Raw genomic sequence first — 20,519 nt, 5'->3', positions numbered from 1 at the left:
CCTGCAACCCAAAAAGTTTGCCCACCCCTGTGCAAGAACATTTTTTGTTGTTGTAGCTAGCCAAAAATAAAGAAACCAATTGGCTCACCTAAGATGATGTATAAAGTATTGGGAGTGGTGTTTTCTGAGGGGCTTGCTTGCAGAAATGGCTCTTCTTTTTACTTTGATTGGAAAATGTATTTTCTTTCTATGTTTTTGGTAAAAAAAATGTTAGAAATCTCATTAGCTACACCGCTTATCCTCAGTAGGGTCGCGGGGGTGCTGGAGCCCATTCCAGCAATCATCGGGCATTGGGCAGGGGACACCCTGAACTGGTTGCCAGCCAATCGCAGGGCAATGAAATATTAAGTGCTATTACCATTTACCATTAGAAGTTAATGGAATCTCTTGTATAAAACAAAACTTTTTAAGTCTTGAAACATATTTTATTTTGATTGGCCATGATAAATGCTAAATGTTTTTCTTAGGAGGGACGTACTTCTTGATAAGTCGGAGCTTAGGTCCAGAGCTTGGTGGGTCCATCGGTCTGATTTTTGCCTTTGCCAATGCGGTTGCTGTGGCCATGCACACTGTGGGCTTCGCTGAGACTGTTGTAGACCTCATGCATGTAAGTGGTTCACTGAGTTCTACCAAATGTAGATAAAAAGTTCATTTTGGTTCATTTTAAGAGCTAATTTCACGAACTTATGAAACATTTGTATAGTTGAGATAATTTACTTTGAGGGTTTACAGACACACCACAAACACTTACTCTTACCTAAAAGGTCAGGAATCAATTTCAGACTTCAAAGATTCGTTTTCAACTCACTACCACTGACAAATTCTTACATCTAAGTCAGATTTACCCTGTGACTACAAACGGTTTGAAAATGAATAAATTCCAAGTACTAGTTAACCGCTAGCCAGACTTTGAGTAATATTTACATGCTAACAGTACAGGGTCAACTATCTACAGTTTGTAACCTGCGGTTGTGGCATTCAATACATTAGTCCTTTAAGTCGATTGACTGGTGCTAAGCCATCTGCAAAGATAATTTAATATAAAACTGTACTATTATCATTATTTTACTATAGCGAATATGCAAGTGTGCCTCGTTCAATTAGGCTGTGCCAACTAGACAAGTCAAGTCATGTTTATTGGTATAGCCCTTAATCACAAAGAGACTTAAAGGGCTACACAGACCACAGATTATAGAAAACCACAGACTATTATTACAGTGCATCATTGTCGTCATCAATTCTCCCTTCCTGTCATTTTCAAAGAGTATCTAATTCACACATTATTTATCTTTTATAGTTAATTCCGTTCAAATATGTTGGGGAGTTTGGCCAACTGTTTGGGAACAATAATAAAAGTGACTCCTTAATGGTCTAGTAAAGAGACTACCGTGACGCAAACTCACCCAAATCATTTGTTAATGATTTTGTGATTTTATTGTATAATTTATTATTGTGTCGTTTTTGCAGACTTTAAATGATCTCAAAGATTTTCCTTTTCTTAAAGGAAAATGGTGCAGTGATGGTGAGCCGTATCAATGACATCCGCATCATTGGTATCATCACAGTAACATGTCTTCTGGGAATCTCTATGGCGGGCATGGCATGGGAGTCAAAGGTATGCTAATCTATTCTTATGTCCATATCAGTCATTCTTTCGTTTTTTAAAGAAAGAAACATAAGTACAGTAATCACTCGTTTTTGCAGGAGTTGCGATCCCAAAATAACCATTAATAGCCTAAATTCGCAAAGTAGAAACCTTTTTTTAGTGATCATGTACTATATTATACATTAAACCCAAGAACAAACTCTATTCACAGGCTCAAGCATTTATTTAACAAAGAACTAATGCACAGGTGTCAAACAGGCGGCCCGCGGGCCAAATCAGGCCCGCTAAGGGATTGAATCCGGCCCGCGAGACAACACTCAGAGGAGCACAAGAGAAAAACAAGCTGCAGGTTGAAAAATGTCAGCTTGTTTTTGCCAAAGCCAGGTGCCTCCAACAAAGACACTGTACTTGTGTTTCTTTCTCTCTCTCTCTCTTTCTCTCTCCTTCTCTTTTTCACCCCTTTTCCCCCACTCTCTGTCTCTTTCACTCTCTGTGACTCTCTTTTTCTCTTCCTTTTTTCCTTTTCTCTCTTTTCTCTTGCTCTCTTTCTACCCTTTGCGCTTTCTTTTCTCTTTTCTCTCCTGCTGTCTTTCTATTTCTCTTTGGATTTCTTTCTTCCTCTCCCTTTCCTCTTCCCCTCTCTCACGACTTTTTATCTCTTTTGTTTCTCACGACTTTTTATCTCTTTTGTTTCTCACACTCTCTCCCTCTGTCTCTTTTTCTTTCTTTGTCCCGCCCTCTCTCTTCTCTTATTTCTTTATCTCTCTTTTTCTTTCTCTTTAATCTACTAGTCCGGCCCCCGACAGAATGTTTGTTCTATCGTGTGGCCCCCGAGTTAAAATGAGTTTGACACCCCTGAACTAATGTATGTCTCGTATAGCCTTAATATTTTTCTTAATAATATCTTCTGTACTGTCAATTAATAGTTTGAAAATTTATCTCGCATACATATTGCACTACCTTGAAACCACTTTTTTAACTTCCAATGATATTTTGTTGCCATCAAGTGGACGTTATTGGGGAAACAAATGTGTTGTAAAAATGCTTTACCTTCCCTTTTAATACAACTTTTCCTGCAATAGACAGCATTTGCCTTTTGGGCCTGGCAGCAGGTGCTTTTTGTCGGTCCAGTGCATTTTGTTGACATGATGGCTGTTAGTGAAACCAAAAATTAAAAAGGATTTGCACGTACGTAATGTAGATTTGTTAATCTGTTTTATGCACATGTACAACTAAGACAGCAAAGTTATAGATGCACAAGCATGTCAATCCTTAAGTGAATGTTGCCGGTGAATGACGGTTTTATGTGATAACGTAATTTATGCATGGATGTTCATCATTGTAATTCATGTATCGCATTTAATGAGTGGTGAAATAACTTAAACATACCATGTAGTAACAACAGTTGAGTTATCAATAACGTGTAACAGTAATCTGTACAGAGAAAAGTAATTGCGTTCTTGGAACGCTTTCCTTTATTGCACAGGTGTCAAACAGGCGGCCCGCGGGCCAGATCAGGCCCGCTAAGGGATTGAATCCGGCCCGCGAGACAACACTCAGCAGAGAAGCGCAAGAGAAAAATAAGCTGCAGGTTGAAATATGTCAACTTGCTGTTACCAAAGCCAGGTGCCTCGAACAAAGACACTGTACTTGTATTTATTTCTCTCTCTCTTTCTCTCTCTTTCTCTCTCTCTCTCTCTCTCTCTCTCTCTCTTTCTTTTCCACCCCTTTCTTCCACTCTGTCTCTGTCTCTTTCACTTTATTTGTCTCTCTTTTTCTCTTCCTTTGTTGCTCTTTGTCTCTTTCTCTCTCTGTGTATTTTAACCCTTTTTTGCTCTAACTTCCTTTTTTCTTTTTCTCTCTTTTCTCTTTCTCTCTTCATACCCTTCGCGCTTTTTTTACTCTTTTCTCTCCTTCTGTTTTTCTACTTCTCTTTGGATTTCTTTCTTCCTCTCCCTTTCTTTTCCCCCTCTCTCACGACTTTTAATCTTTTTTTCTCACGCTCTCTCCCTCCCTCTCTCTTTTTCTTTCTTTGTCAGGCCCCCTCTCCTTTTCCCTCCCTCTTTCTCTTATTTCTTTATCTCTCTTTTTCTTTCTCTTTAATCTACTAGTCCGGCCCCCGACAGAATGTTTGTTCTATCGTGTGGCCCCCGAGTTAAAATGATTTGGACACCCCTGCTTTATAGCGTCAGTGGGAATGCCTTCTGCTTGTTGGATTTTGCAGAGCCGCATTGAATGAATCAACTGGAAGTTACTTCTTTCCTCTGTGAATGTAAATTACTTTTTTTTCCAAAGGCCCAGGTTTTATTTTTTCTGGTCATCATGGTGTCATTTGCAAGTTACATTGTTGGAACTATCATCCCTGCATCACCAGAGAGACAGGCCAAGGGATTTTTCAGCTATAAAGGTCAATTAATTGTATATTTTTTATATTTTTTAGTATCACATTCACCTTTTCTTAACCATCTCACTAAAAATAAAAATTCACTCCCCAAAGAGGACATTTTTGCAGACAATTTTGTGCCTGATTGGCGTGGAGCTGAGGGAAGCTTCTTTGGCATGTTCTCCATTTTTTTCCCCTCTGCAACTGGAATTCTGGCAGGAGCTAACATTTCTGGGGATCTGAAGGTATTTCACTGTTTTCCTCCTTGTGTTGGTCCCCTTTGTTAAATTATATTTACCATTGCCATTTATCAAATTGTCTATTTTTTTGTTCTGCCCTTGTCAGGATCCAACAGTGGCTATCCCCAGAGGAACACTAATGGCTATATTTTGGACTACTTTGTCCTACCTTATCATTTCTGCTACAATTGGTAGTGTATTCTCCTATTAGAAACCCAAACTGTGCTGTTTGTGTCTGAATAAAAAATCTATATATTGCAATAATGTGTTAGATCATAAAAAGGGCATAGGTTTGGACTTGGTATTTGTGGGGACAGTGATCACATAATGTTGGTGGGGACAAAACAATGACTGCTCGATATTGGTGGGCACACGTCCCCTCCGTCCATGCCAAAACTACGCCCTTGGATAATGATATTTATCCAGTTGGTAATGATTCATATTCATAGAGAAGCTGGGTTCTACATTAAGCCTACACTGGTTGTAGTCCTGTTGCCCCACTGAAGCCCCACTTTTGTGTGGAACAATCTCTTACAAAAACAAATTAAATGGTTAATCTTGTGTTTATAATGGATTATTTAAGTTTGCAAGAAAATATTGCTGCTCAATTGCTAAAATTTTGAAAAATTGTATTCATTTTTTGTAATCTAACATCCGATGTTTTGTATTTTTTTTATATTATATCATATTATATTATCTTACATTATATCATATGGGCGGCACGGCAGCTGAGTTGTTAGCGCATCCGTCGCACAGTTCTGAGGTCACGGATTCAAATGCAGCTACCAGCCGTCCTGTGCGGAGTTTGTATGTTCTCCCCGTGCTTGCGTGGGTTTCCTCCGGGCATTCCGGTTTCCTCCCACGTTCCAAAGACATGCATTTCAGGTGGATTGGCCGGTCCAAATTGTACCTAGGTGTGAATGAGCGAGCGAGTTGTCTGTCTGGCTGGCAACCAGTTCAGAGTGTCCCCTGCCCACTGCCCGATGATTGCTGGGATGGGCTCCAGCACCCCCGCGACCCTACTGAGGATAAGCGGTGCAGATAATGAGATGAGATGAGATTATAGCTGAGGTTACATTATATCCTGTATTAGCGATTAAATGTGAGAACATTAATCCGAGTACGAGATTTTTTGTATATGTTTCACATGGGTAGTGTGGCTTGAGATAAATATACATTTTTTCAATTAAAAAAGTGATCCCCAATACTGAAACAATCACTATTGACCTGTTTTCTGGAGAAGTCGTGATTGGAACTTACTTGTGACTTTATAAAGAGTGATATCGTCCGCATTTGACTGTCACAGAACGGAGCGGGAAACAGGAAAAAAGGACCCATTCGCGTAGACGTACTCACAATTTATTGGGGGAAGGATGAGGAGGGTGCGCACACTCGATCCGGGGATCGATGGTCGCAGAGTGGATTAGAAATCCAAACAAAAGAAAAGTTGTCAAAAACAAACAAACGGATCAGACCAAAAACAAAACAGGATCAAATACGGGCAGATTCACAGAACTAGGCATTTAACAGGTTTTAACAGAAGTCTCATGGAGTTTAAGCAGGTTTAACAAACGTTCCAGCAACACACAGTACAAAGGAGCGCGCTTAAGTACTCCAAGAGCAATCAGTCCAATGCGCATCAGCCGGTGTTCATGGGGCGGGGCCAGCTGGGCGCCATGACAACCGTGCAGGACATGACATTGACAACCCATGTCAGACTACATAGCAGGCTCGTCAGGTGAAAAAGAAAACATTTTGTTGCTTGATTTATATTCTGCAAACCCAATAACATAAATGCTATTTTTGACCATAAATAGGGTCAGAAAAATAGTCACAAATAACTAGTTGGGGGATTAACTTTTACTTTCAGTAGGCAGAACACAAAATACTTCATATAAACAACAATTGAGTGTCATGAAAATGTTATAATAGTGTAAACTTGTAAATATGTACTGATAGAAAATAATTTAATTTGATGTGTAAATTTAATTTAATTATCTGTGTGTGTAACCTCGATGTATTTCTTCTTGTTTCTAGGCTCCTGTGTTGTCAGGGATGCATCTGGACTGTTAAATGACACTTTGACCTCCTCAACAAGCAACAATTGTACTGGTTTAGCTTGTCAGTATGGCTGGGACTTTAGTGGTTGTGTCGCCAACAACACATGCAAATTTGGCATTCGTAATTACTATCAGGTCAACACACACAAACTCAAACAGTATCAAAATGAATGTTACTCCGTTAAATGGAATGCTGAAAGTGCTTATTGCTATTGCCCTTTGCTTCTCAATTAATAGATCCGACAGCGCTTTTTTTAGCCAATTAGAACACGAGGCAGATGACAGCCCTGCCATTTTTTGTATCAACACAATGCATTGCATGCTAGCAGCTTCACCATTTCAACGTTCATAGGATCGATAGTAACCGAAACAAAGTCATTTGTTCCTCAGAAAGTGTTATTTTTTTTATTACGCTGCTGTTTTGTTGGTTAGTTGTCAGTGAGAGGAGTTTGTAAGTTACTGTGGCTGCTTTTTCATGAGTATATGAGAAAAAAAAATAAAAGAGAAGGTGGCGTTTGGTCATTAAAGTAAAATTATGTATCGGGTTTGTGACGCCCGTGATGTACTTTCCAAATGTTCCTCACCGGAGACTCGGAACGGGTGGAGATGCCATCACTCGTTTCGTGAATTTGATATGCTGGGTCACTCATTTGTATATCCTCTATACAGGGTTGGGTAGGGTTACTTTAACTGGATTACTTTCAATTACTTTTGGATGACTCCAACACCAAATATGCTAATAAAAGACAAAAGAAACTAAATATGAATAAAATTATGACTCACATCACGTGGTAAGCTTTCTTTCCTGGCTTTGATCTCCGGCAAAACTAACATAAAATGCGACAGAAACAAAATGAAAATAAATCCAAACAGCTTGCCAACATCATTTTTGCCGTTCCATGTGTTCCGTTACTCCCCAAGCCTGCACAAAATTTATTAAGTTTAGTAGTGTATTCATATTTAGTTTCTTTTGTCTTTTATTAGCATATTTGGTATTGGAGTAATCCAAAAGTAATTGAAAGTAATCCAGTTAAAGTAACCCTACCCAACCCAGCCTCTATATACCATTATCTGTCTCAAATCTGAATCTATTTCTATGTGTAGTTGGTACGGGGCTTCAGACTTCCTCATATATCGCCAACATTTTGCATCCACCCTTAAAAGGTTATTAGCATCTTTGGACATCTTGATGCCATGAATATAACTCTGTATACTGTATAATAATTGAAACCCTTTTGAGATACGATTGCATGATAAGGAAGAAATGATACGGCTATGCGATCAGGAATAGCAACTAAAGAATCGCTCGCTGTTTTTTCTATTTGCTCAGCATGTGATAAATAAATACCGTAACTATGTTGGGCGTGGCTTAGCGCTCTCTGTCGGATCTATTAATTATGCCTGTTACCATGTTTTACTTTTGTTCTTTGATAACTCATACAGAATTTTCCCTATTTTAACCATATTTATAACTTAATTTTGATCAGATTTTGGTGCGATTCAGCAATCAACCCATATTCAACAGCCTTCTTCAGCTTTCAGCAATCCAACATTTTATTTTTTGCACAAGGAAACACTTGGTCTGGTTATTGTGGAATAAGTAGCTTTGTGAACAACAATTTCTTGATCACCAGTAGTGAGAAATTGAGGAACAATTACGTTTAATTTTTGTCTCCCTAGTCAATGAGCATGGTGTCAGCTTTTGCTCCACTCATCACAGCTGGCATATTTGGTGCAACACTCTCTTCTGCGTTGGCCTGTCTCGTGTCTGCACCCAAAGTGTTCCAGGTAACAAAGAGAAATATACTCCAGGTGTTTCGATATTCAAATGATACCTCATGTACCTTTTATTTTTTTAAAGTTTTAAAGTAAGACAATGCAAAACAACACAAAATCGTTAATATTTAATAAAATAAAACATGACTAAGGCGATATTAATTTGTCTGATAGAATGTTCCCTCTAAGCTGCGTGTGTGCGCAATTGCGCACTACCCAGAGCTTTTCCGCGCACAAGAAAATCTAGCCTGCTCACAAAAATGAGGGCTCGAAATTGCTAATTAAAAAGCGAATTAAGTCAAAGTTACTGTGCATGAAGGTAAAAATACACGGGTTCCCCTGACGCTGGGTTCTAAATGCGGTACTTTGAAGTCAATGTCGAAGTAGAACGAAGCTGAGTAAAGTCAGTAGAGTTTTTCGAGAACCGGCTTCTTCGGCTCGGCTCACTAAAAAGAACCGACCTTTTCGGGTCCCAAGCGGCTCTTCATGTTGTTTTTGCTTCTGTAATCCCTACACGACCAAATATTATGTAAAATTGTGCACAAAATGACCTAAAGGAAGGGGGGATGGAACAAAAAAAGAAAAAAAATACAAAAAATGTAAAAGTAGTGAAAAGCTGAGAAAAAAAACGAAACAAAAGGAGAGAAAAAGAGAAAAAAAGAGCAGGAAAAATTCAGATAAAAAGCCAAAAGAAAAGAAGGAAGCAAATAAAGGGAAAAGGGTAATAGAGAACAAAAAAAGCAAGAAAAAAGTAACAGCTAGGAAAAAATAAACACTATGAGATTTTTTTTTAAATGAATTTGAAAAAAGGGAGAAAAAAAACAGGGAATAAGAGGAAAAAGTTTGTGTTGCATTCAAATAATTTCCAATTATATCAAGTTATCGTGTTGCCAACATTGTACTTCCACTAAAAAATGTAATTAAATACAGTTCTGTATCGTGCAACCGACTAAATAAGCCCCCAAAAATGTTAGTATTATGCTACAAAAGATACCAGGAATAAAAGTAATGGAAATCTTGTGAAAGAATTGTAAAAACAAATGACGTTTGTAGGCCCTGCAACCTTTGCAATCGTACATTAGTCAATTCTTTCAAAAGTGAAAAATAATTTTGCATTGCCGGAAACTCAGCAAAATGTAACGTGATGTCAAGTTTTGGACATATTTGATAATGATTTAGTTGCCACACTTGGGGTTGCTGTTGCTCACTGTTGTTTCAAGTGTTGCTCACCGACTTTGTGTGAACGCTCAGACCTGTGGAAAATTAGAGGGAACATCGGTCTGATATCATTTCCATTCATACACCCCTCATTGCCAATGATTAACTGGTCATTCTAATTGAAGTGGTATTTTACAGGTTGGGTTCAACCATCCCACTTCAGAATACTTGTGTTTTTAGGACAATAAAAGCATCAACTTATTGAATATTACATCTATTTTATCAACTTATTATACCTTTGTATGGTTAGGATAATTCACATCGATGGCTGTAGACTTACTACACAAACTGAATCTTACATAAAAGGTCAAAAATCAATTTCAGGCTTGAACTATGTGTTTTCAGTTCACTGCTATTGATAAAATTTAACATCAAAGTTGCATACATGTTTTTGCATGTGACTGATTAGGTCATTTAAGCTGTTTCTACATGTGGTTGGAAAATAATTCCACTTTTGTGTTAGTTGCTAGCCGGACTTTGGCTAATGTTTACAAGCTAACACTACAGGGCTGACCATTCAGCAGTTTTAATCTGTAAACGTTAGGTGTGACATTCAATATATTAGTTCCTGAAGTTGATTGACTGGCACTACAGTATCTGCGAAGATAATTTGATACAATATTAGCATTATTTCACTATAGCGAAAATGTAAGTGTGCCTTGTTGAATAAGGATGTGCATATATATATATATATATATATATATATATATATATATATATATATATATATATATATATATATATATATATATATATATATATATATATATATATATATATATATATATATATATATATATATATATATATATATATATATATATATATATATATACATTCACGCTGGACTGGATGATGAGGTTTTTATTACAGTTGCTGCAAATGAATGAGTCACACACAACATGTGGTTAGCTCCTTTGCTGGTTTTCAACACATTAGCAGCGCGCTGTAGACTGCCCTAAACATATCAAATAGCTTTCTTTTCAGTTTACATAAAATAGATTTTAGAATATCAACCATCTCAATACATTTTACATCCATTTTAACAAGATACTTTTAACAAGAGATCGTATAATGTTTTTTTTAACGTTCACAATAAATTCAACATATTTTTCTTATATTTAAACTGAATTTTAACCATCATCATCCTATATATATATATATATATATATATATATATATATATATATATATATATATATATATATATATATATATATATATATATATGAGAAAATAGATATAATAACAATAACGAGTATAAAAACGGGTACATTTACCTGCAAATGAATGAGTCACACACAACACGTGGTTAGCTCCTCTGCTGGCTTTCAACACTATAAGGGGGATTAGCATTTTAGCACAACATGCAACGTCCGGCAAAACTAATATAAATGGCGACAGAAACAAAACGAAAATAAATCCAAACAGCTTGACAACATCCATCACATTACTGTGCATGTTGAGAGATTTGTCAGCTGTGGTTTTAATGTTTAAAATTAACTTTTTGCGGAGCACTACAAGATCGTGCCTTACCGTTAGCAGCGCGCTGTAGACTGCCAACGGCATCCGCCTTCCGGTCACAAGATCAAAAGCCAAACCAAACCTTACCCCTTACTAGCAGGTGGCACTGTTGGACTCATCATTGCAGGACTCTTACACATAAACTATAAAACATATTTCAGCAGGAATTTCAATAAAACAAGTTATTATTACACCCGTTACATATACATATTTGAAAAATGTTCTTAAATGTTTGTAAATGTTTTTATGTTGGCTCTATTCTGACTAAGCCCTTTATCTTATAATAATTATTTTGTTTTTGTTTTTTGGTGTTTTGCTGTGGGAGATGCGGGACCAATAGGATTAGGGGTTTGATTTGTTTTATTTTGTCTTTTCTTTTCATAGTGTCTCTGCAAGGATGAGCTCTACCCTTTGATTGGCTTCTTTGGCAAAGGTTATGGCAAAAATGAGGAGGCATTGCGGAGCTACCTCTTGGCATTTGTAATTGCTCTTTGCTTCATTCTCATTGGTGAGGACTGAACCAGAACTGAAATGTGTTCATACAATGTCTTCGTTCGTCTTAAAATATGGGGAAATAAAATATTTCCTAAAATGGAAATCACAAAAATAAATATTTATGATGCCTAATGACCTGACAGTAAAAGAAAAGCTTTGGGTTTTTTTCAGGTAACAAGATGGCAGCTAATTATGTTGAGGCTCATGCTATGTCAAATAAATGCAAAAATTAATATTCCACGAGTGTTTTAAAATAATGTATGTTTGTATGCATTCAACGTATTTTCCCTTTTTTTTTTTAATATATTTTTTTTGACAAAAAATAGTTATATATTTAGAGGAAACGTGTTTCTCCGTACAGAAAGGCTATACATTTACTTGTCTTGCTTTACTTGCCTTTTTGGTGACTCTTACTCTAATTTAGTTTTAAGGGGAGATTCGACAACACTAAAAGTCATTTATTATATTACCTTAAAACTTCATTTTTACAATAAAAATACAAATTAAGATAAAACTGAAAAAACATATACTTTGTGTATAAAAAAACCCTCTTAGATTGTTAAAAAATAAAAAGGGTACAGGAAGCAAAAATGGCATTACCTCAAAGGGCCTCCTACTGGTTAAAATACTTTATTCATAAAAGAAAAACATTATTTGTTCAACTTATAACCAAAAATACACAAACTATCATATAAACATGCCTTGTTAAAAATACTAGTAGGTCGAGAAATTTGTATTTATTTTACATAACATGCGTCTCACCCAGGGGGGAGCTGGCATAGTGTTCCACCATCTTGCTGCTACGGGTAACCAAAAAACTCAAAAGGACTGGGTAAATAATGAGAAGTCAATTTGAGTCTCGTAGTTTGTATTCTTTTTTGTGCTTTGTTACACTCCTTCTGGGTTGCACTACGCAATATCTAGTGGTCAAATAATACTCACTGTCCCTTTAAAATTTTGACAAGTTGTAAATTTACCTATAAATTAATTGATCTTAATCTTTTTTGTTATTGCAGCTGAGTTGAACACAATTGCTCCGATCATTTCCAACTTCTTTCTCTGCTCTTACTGTTTGATCAACTTCAGCTGCTTCCATGCCTCAATTACGAACTCACCAGGTAAAATACGATGATTTGTTCCTACAGTGTATGCGTTGATTTATGATAACTTTAAATGTGATAATGATTTTTATTTTGATTCATTATTATTACTCTCATCTTTTTTATTATCCAGTACAAACTAATTGATCTGTGTATTCTAAACAAACTAGCCAGTGTTGGGCAAGTACTTAAAAAAATGGATTAGTTATAGTTACTTTTTGGAAGAAGTAGGGGTTAACTGAGTTAGTAACTGAGTTACTCTATCGTAAAAGTAACTTGTTACCAGGAAAAGTAACTGTTTCCATTACTTAAAAATAAGTTGTTGAAATTTTCTGTGCAGTATTCGAGTCAGTTGAATAGAGAAAAACAGAGGTAGTTGTGTCACAGAACATTTTAATATTTATTGCACCTCACTGGCAAAATATTTATCCTATATTTGAAGTGCAACAAAAGAAACACTTGACAATATAATGAATTAACAATCAGCAGTCAACAATATAAAATAAGTTTGATAAATTAATTCTTACTTGAATGGTCCGGTTTAGAGATAGGAATTCCGACACTTTTTAGAGAAACGACATTTTCGCTTGGCTTCCCAAATGGCTCTTCAGCATGTTTTGGTTGTTTAATCCTTATATTACCATTGAATATGTATCATTATGAATGACTTGAACAAGGGGAAATAAATTAAAATCAACACTAAATCGTTAACACTGAAAAACACAGAAAACATAAATGAAAAATCTATAAATCTACAAAGAAAAATATCTAATACAAAAAAATTGTAACCTTTTTCATTCTCATCAAATTTAAATCAAAAGCCCCTTTTCTTTCGGCGAGTAATCTCTTTCTTACTTTGTGGTAGTCGCTATTTTGAATGGTGATGTGATCTGAAAAGACGTGAACATAAACTTACTCGGAGGAGAGCAGCAAACTGCTTTATTTAAAGTAACGCACCGCTTTTGACCGTCAGTAACGATAACAGCTATGTAATGTCAGGAAAAAAAATAGTTAGATTACCTGTTACTAAACAGATAATGCTGTTATCCCCAATACTGACAATAGAATAGAATAGAATAGAATAGAATAGAATAGAATAGAATAGAATAGAATATGCCTTTATTGTCATTGTTACAACATGGGATATGCTGTGACAACGAAATTGGACGACTCCAGTTCGCAAACAACGGGCGTGACCTATTTGTTAATATGAGTGTGGACGAATAAAAAGCAATGGATTTTAAGATTGTGTGTTAATTGTGTTACAGGTTGGCGTCCATCCTTCAGGTTCTACAATAAATGGTTGTCTTTGCTGTGTGCCGTGTGTTGTCTGGTTATCATGTTCTTTTTGAACTGGTGGGCAGCGCTCATTGCTTTTGGAGTTGTTCTGCTCCTTTTAGGATACACTCTCTACAAAAAACCTTGTAAGCACACTGTAACTGCCAACAGTTGAAGGCCCACTCTGTTACAGTGCGCCATCTGTGCCATAATTCAGGATTGGTTATCACTAGAGGTAAGATTAGGACTAAACAATCCAGCCCCACGGCCTGCAAGTATCAAAGGCCGGCCCAGTCCGAGCCCAACATAGTAACTTGATTTGAGGGACCGAACCCGAAGCAAACCTGAATTTTCAGGAGTTTTTGGCTCACTCTCACCCAAACACCCTCCTGGGTCAGCCCAAAACTAAGCTCAATGATTGACATTTTAGGCCCGACCCAACACAAGAATCGGGCCAGGTTAGAGTTTCTGGCCTAAGATAATACCTCTAGCTCTTACATATGCAAGTGAAATGCTCTCATACAGTACATAAGAGTGAAAGGAAACACATGTCAAAACCTTTCGCACGTACTGGTCGTACACTTTCAAACACTCTGGTCAAACATTTGTCTCCAAAAACACAGGGCAAACACGGACACTTACAGTACTGAAATGGTCTCATAAATATACGTCAAAATGTTAAACATGTACTGGTCAAAGGCTTCCAAATACACTGTCAAAAGTGTTCATTCACTTAAGTGAGACACGTTCCTTTTAGCTTACTTTACGAACACAAATATTTCACCAGCTTTTATAATTGCAAACATTTGACCAATTTGTTTGAAAGTGACCAGTACGTGTGTCAGGTTTCGACATGCGTTTTTCACTCATCTGAGAAAATTTCCTGTTCACGTATGAGAGCCAATCCTTAATTATGGCCTGGACAGCACCCTATATTCTGTGTTATTAACTCATGTGCTTGCTTTTCTCTCATCTGTGCCAAGCTGTAAACTGGGGCTCATCGGTGCAGGCCAGCTCCTACAACATTGCATTGAACCAATGTTTGAGTCTAAACAATGTGGAAGACCATGTGAAGAACTACAGGTAAATGCCTCACAGTAATAATTATTTTATTGAGGGTAATGTATCTTGCTTACTTTTGTTCTTACTGGTTAGATTGGTTGAAATAAGCTATTGAGATTAACTAATGTCATACAATCCCAAAGGATAATTTAGTGACTGGTTAATAGTGAAACTAATAACATATAATTTAAACCAATGTTTGTTCCCCAAATTTGTATGTACAGTACAGTTTACATACAATTGTAATGAATTAAGGAAATCTAAAACAAGGGGTAATATGGCGAATATCGGGGCAGCAGTGATAGTTTTTGTTGTTGGTTGGTCTGTTATAAGAGTATGTTTGACTTAAACTTTGATTAACACTGCAAAATGTGTTGTTGTTTTTTTACCAAAATACCTGAAAACAAATTTTAAGTGTGTCTTTTTTACTTTATGTTAAACTTGCTTTTTAGTCAAAAAGGAAAAGGAAAACAAATCACACTTAAAATAAGCAAGATTGTTTACTGTGGCAGATTGTTTTGCTCATCCCAAGTATTTTTTTCCAATTGATAAGTTTATAAATAGTAGACACTGAAATAAGGAGAGAAGGCATCAACTGATTTTGTACATGAAAGAACCGAATAGCATCTAAACCTCAGATAAGAAATTCCAACCCATTCTAAAAGCCCTCGCCTTAGCCCTTTCTTGTTATTAAATATCCTAGGTTTAGATTACTCTAAAGCAGGGGTCAGGAACCTTTTTGACCCACAGAGCCATAAAAGCAAAAAATGTTTTAAAAATAAATTGAGAGAGCCACATCATATATTTTCAGACAAAATTGAAAAAACTGCCAAACACACTCTCTAGACTAAGCTAATTCTTCAGCACATTTTATTTCACTGTGGGTCATTTGATGATTTAATCAAATCTATGAAATGATAATAATGCCAAATCCTGTGTCCCAAATAAATGTAAATATGCCATTTACAATTTGTCTTCCACCTTCAGTTAAGAGTGTTGAGGCAATTTTTTCCATGAAATTTGTCCTTAATAACAGTTTCAAATCAATGTGCATGCAAAGTTCTTTTGTAAAAATGTCACAAATTACTGCAAACGATAAGCATATCGTCAAATTCACTTTCGCTGTAGACTGCAATGAGCGAGAGAGAGAGAGAAGGAAGTGCCTTGCGCTGTGTGCAGGGACCCGCCCACCTGTACTGCTCACCCAATCAAAGTCGTTTGCCAGCGTTTTCATTTATCAGTTTAAATGGTTTCTTATCGAACTTCTGCATTAAGTTGCTTCGGCTTTATATGGACCAAAATCGGGACGAAATCACTTGACTTTGGAAGGCCACAGAGAGATGTGCAATAGTTACATTTTATTTCGGAGCCATATGTACTCATGAAAAGAACCATATATGGCTCCCGAGCCATAGGTTCCCTATCCCTGCCCTAAAGGGTGTGGAAATCAAAAAACAGCAACATGATTGGCAAACAGTGAAAATGATGTAAACTTACATGACTGGTCACACAACAAAACAACAGTATAATGGTCACAATAATGAACAGGCATCTTATGCAATCACCTTTGTATGTTTCTAATACCAAAACAAAATACATTTATCACTAATCTGATTATCTTGTCTTATCCTACTACTCTTAAACTAACCAGCTCGGTGGCCTTGGGGGTATGGCGCCCGCCCCGAGACTGGGAGGTTGTGGTTCAAGCTTCGGCCGAGTCATACCTAAGACTTAAACACTGGTACCCGTTGCCTCCCTGCTTGGCGTTCAGCATTAGGGGTTGGAATTGGGGGGTTTGGTCACCTAATGACTTCCAACACTTCAGTTGGGTTGAGCGAGGGGGCTGGGAATCCCCTCCTCTGAATCAATCTCCCAAAAAGAGTCAGAAATGACGCTAGCCACCTCTCACTAGGGAGATATGGCTGTGGTATGTATATACTAATCTTGGTGAATAATCAATCTTCTGCTATTTCGGATAATGATGCTTATTTTAAGGATTTTTTGCCTTTGGCTTAGTTTCAGCCCCCCCAACCCCCCCCCCCCCCCAAAAAAAAAAAAAATAATAATAATGATTGAAAACATACCTTTAAAAAAATCAAGATTATACAGAGAATAACTCAAATGTTCTGCCACTGGAGTGAGACTTATTGTCTTGATTTTAGGCCACAGTGTTTAGTGCTGAGTGGACCTCCCAGCAATCGACCGGCTCTCGTGGATCTTGTTGGCTGTTTTACAAAGGATCTTAGTCTCATGGTGTGTGGCCATGTCATCACTGTGAGTGCAACACAATGTGCAATGGTTAATACTGATTAACAATTTGCTTGTGTTTAAGTGGTTACCTACCATTTCTGATGTTGTAGGAAAGAATCTGAGTCAGCATCTCCAGAGTCTAGGAAATGAGCATTATCCAAATCATGTTGCACATCACAAAGGGGAGCATAAAGGAATCTAGTATTCAAGCATTGAATTTTGCTCAGGAGGAAAAACGTGTGTGTGCAACAAACTTTACCTTTGACCGAAGTTATAGATGTTCAAAAAATGTTCAAGTGTTTTTAACAAAAGGATCATGCAGTTTTAACCAAAGATAAAAGAGTGTACAGTGGGACCTCGGTTATCGCGGTTAATGGGGACCAAAACCACCCGCGATAAGTGAAAATCTGCGAAGTAGCGACGCCCCTTCAAAAAAAATAAATAAATAAATAAAATAAAATCTCATCTCATCTCATTATCTGCACTGCTTATCCTTTTTAGGGTCGCGGGGGAGCTGGAGCCCGTCCCAGCCATCTCCGGGCAGTGGGCAGGGGACACCCTGAACTGGTTGCCAGCCAATCGCAGTTGCAAATCACATTAGTTCTTCATCGACGCACGAGCCAAGTGATCCACCGCTAAGAGTCGTACAGCTGGGCGATTTTCCGTCCGCCCGTGACGATCTCAGACAAATTCACGACAGGGTTTATACTTGCGCCGCACCGCGGGTGCCGTTCGGTCGCTCCACGAGCGAGCCCCTACCACGCGGCATGGGTACTTTTGGCCGCGATACGCACGACACCGCGACAAGCCGAGCGGGTGGGGCGCTCGGCTCGGAGGCGCTACACGGCTGGGAGGCGCTACACGGCCCTCGACGGCTCCGGCCGACGGACGGGCGGCCGCGGGGGAAAGGGGAAGCTGGTGGGACCTGTGGGGTTAGGGGGGGCAGTGAGGCGGAAGCCGCACCGAAACCGCGCCGGGAAACGAGAACGGCGCGCCGTGCTAGGGTCGTCGGCCGAGGGGGATTCCCACAAAAAGTGAAAATCTGCAAAGTAGCGACGCCCCATCAAAAAATAAAAATAAATGAAAAATAAAATTTAACTATTACAGACCGCGAAGCTCTGAAGCCGCGAACGTCGAATTGCGAAGTAGCGAGGTCCCACTGTATTCATATCTTTTTAATGGCCAGAAAAAAAAAACTTAAAGTAATAATATTCCCTTTAAATAAATAGAATGTGCAGCACGGCGGTGCAGTGGTTAGCGCATGAGATCAAACCTCCTGTGTGGGGTTTCCATCTTCTCCCCATGCTTGCGTGTATTTCCTCCCACATTCCAAAAACATGCATGCTAGGTTAATTGGCGGTTCCAAATTGTCCCTATGTGTGAATGAGCGAGCAAACTGTCTGTTGGAAATGATCGGGGTAATTGTGTTCAACTCAGCTGCAGAAACAAAAAAGAGGAAGATCATTTAATTTATAGGTAAATTTAGAGATTTCCAAAATGTTAAAGGGACAGTGAGTATTATTTGACCACTAAATATTGTGTAGTGCAACCGAGAAGGAGTGCAACAAAGCACAAAGAAGAATACAAACTTCGAGACTCAAATTGACTTCTTTTTTACCCAGCCTTTTTGAGTTTTTTGGTTACCCGTAGCAGCAAGATGGTGGAACATTATGCCAGCTCCCCCCTGGGTGAGACGTATGTTATGTAAAATGAAAACAAATTTCTCAACCTACTAGTATTTTTAAAAAGGCATGTTTAAGTGATAGTTTATGTATTTTTGGTTATAAGTTGAACAAACAATGTTTTTATTTAATGGATAAAGTATTTCAACCAGTAGGAGACCCTTTGAGGTAATGTCATTTTTGCTTCCTGTACCTTATTTATTTTTAACAACATCAGAGGATTTTTGTATACAAAGTTTTTTTTTTTTTTCAGTTTTATCTTAATTTGTATTTTTGTTGGGCAGCACGGTAGAGCAGTGGTTAGCGCGTGTGCGGCACAGTTTTGAGGCCATGAGATCGAACCTCCTGTGTGAGTTTGTATGTTCTCCCAGTGCTTGCGTGGGTTTCCTCCCACACTCCAAAAACATGCATGTTAGGTCCAAATCGACCCTAGGTGTGAATGAGCAAGCGAATTGTCTGTCCCTGTGTGCCCTGCGACTGGCTGGCAACCAGTTCAGGGTGTCCCCTGCCCGCTGCCCGAAGATAGCTGGGATGGGCTCCAGCATCCCCGCGACCCTACTGAGGATAAGCGGTGCAGATAATGGATGGATGGATAAATAGACTGTGTGTATTATTTAGCGATTGCAATAAGTTAAAAAAAACAACGTAAATCTCATCTCATCTCATCTCATTAGCCATACCGCTTATCCTCATTAGGGTCGCGGGGGGGCTGGAGCCCATCCCAGCCATCTCCGGGCAGTGGGCAGGGGACACCCTGAACTGGTTGCCAGCCAGTCGCAGGGCACACAGGGACAGACAGCTCATTCGCTCATTCACACCTAGGGACAATTTGGACCGGCCAATCCACCTGAAATGCATGTCTTTGGAATGTGGGAGGAAACCGGAGTGCCCGGAGGAAACCCACGCAAGCATGGGGAGAACATACAAACTCCGCACAGGAAGTCTGGAGCTGGATTTGAACCCACGACAGGTTCCCGAGACATGAACTGTGCCGCACAAGCGCTAACCACTGCGCCGCCGTGCTGCCCCACAACGTAAATCGTTATTTAAAAAAAAATTAAAACGGAAAATACGTTCATTGCATACAAACATACATTATTTTAAATAAATAGTCAAGTCAAGTCAAGTCAAGTCATTTTTATTTGTATAGCCCTAAATCACGAAGAGTCTCAAAGGGCTTCACAGATTGTTACACTATATTACACAAACTATTTTCAACCGACAAGAGGAGTAGGTTATTCGTATGCAATGGAGTAGAAAAGATCTGATTTTACTAGGGCATGGCGTCTTGCCATCCGACTCCATTAGATCAGCGACTTGTACGTCATTTATCGCTCTCACTTTCTCGGGGTCAGTCCGAATTCCATCCTCACTGATGACATGCCCAAGAAATTTCACAGTCCGTCTGAGGAAAAAACACTTTTTGGGTGCGAGCTTGAGGTTGTGTTCCTTAAGGCGAGTAAACACCATCTGCAGGCGTTGGAGTGCAACTTCCTCTGTGGGGGCAAACACCATCAGATCGTCGAGGTAACATAATAGGCTCATGAAATTCTGATCACCAAATATTGACATCATCATCCTCATAAATGTTGCTGGGCTGTTGCAAAGTCCCTGAGGGAGCCGGTTGTACTCGTGAAGGCCGAATGGTGAGGAGAATGCCGTGTACTTTTTGTCGTCAGGGTGCAAGGGGACATTGTAGTAGCCTGACGTCAGATCCATTGTGGAGAAAAAGGCATTTCCCCCAAGTGCGGCCAAAGCATCAGCTTGATGCGGTAGTGGGTAGGCATCCTTTATGGTTCTTGCATTAAGCCTTCTGAAATCAGTACATACCCTTAGTTCTCCATTC

At 38.5% G+C, this 20,519-nt stretch overlaps 1 protein-coding gene across 1 annotated transcript in view; it reads left to right on the top strand.

Moving 5' to 3' along the window:
- slc12a3 (solute carrier family 12 member 3) overlaps window positions 1-20,519 on the top strand; it is a 35,876-nt gene that overhangs the window by 4,908 nt on the left and 10,449 nt on the right. Inside the window, 12 exon segments of the mRNA XM_088339209.1 lie at window positions 468-607; window positions 1,505-1,615; window positions 3,902-4,013; window positions 4,104-4,234; window positions 4,335-4,419; window positions 6,266-6,423; window positions 7,969-8,076; window positions 11,191-11,314; window positions 12,318-12,419; window positions 13,670-13,825; window positions 14,663-14,762; window positions 16,904-17,015. Of these exon segments, the coding sequence (XP_088195335.1) occupies window positions 468-607; window positions 1,505-1,615; window positions 3,902-4,013; window positions 4,104-4,234; window positions 4,335-4,419; window positions 6,266-6,423; window positions 7,969-8,076; window positions 11,191-11,314; window positions 12,318-12,419; window positions 13,670-13,825; window positions 14,663-14,762; window positions 16,904-17,015 (1,439 nt within the window).

This window comes from Urocampus carinirostris, chromosome 7, assembly GCF_059441175.1.
Source record: "Urocampus carinirostris isolate Australia breed hairy pipefish chromosome 7, RoL_Ucar_1.0, whole genome shotgun sequence".
NCBI classification, from domain to species: Eukaryota; Metazoa; Chordata; class Actinopteri; order Syngnathiformes; family Syngnathidae; genus Urocampus; species Urocampus carinirostris.
The sequence above is the reverse complement of the archived record's forward strand: the minus strand, read 5'-3'. Positions and strand labels throughout refer to the sequence as shown.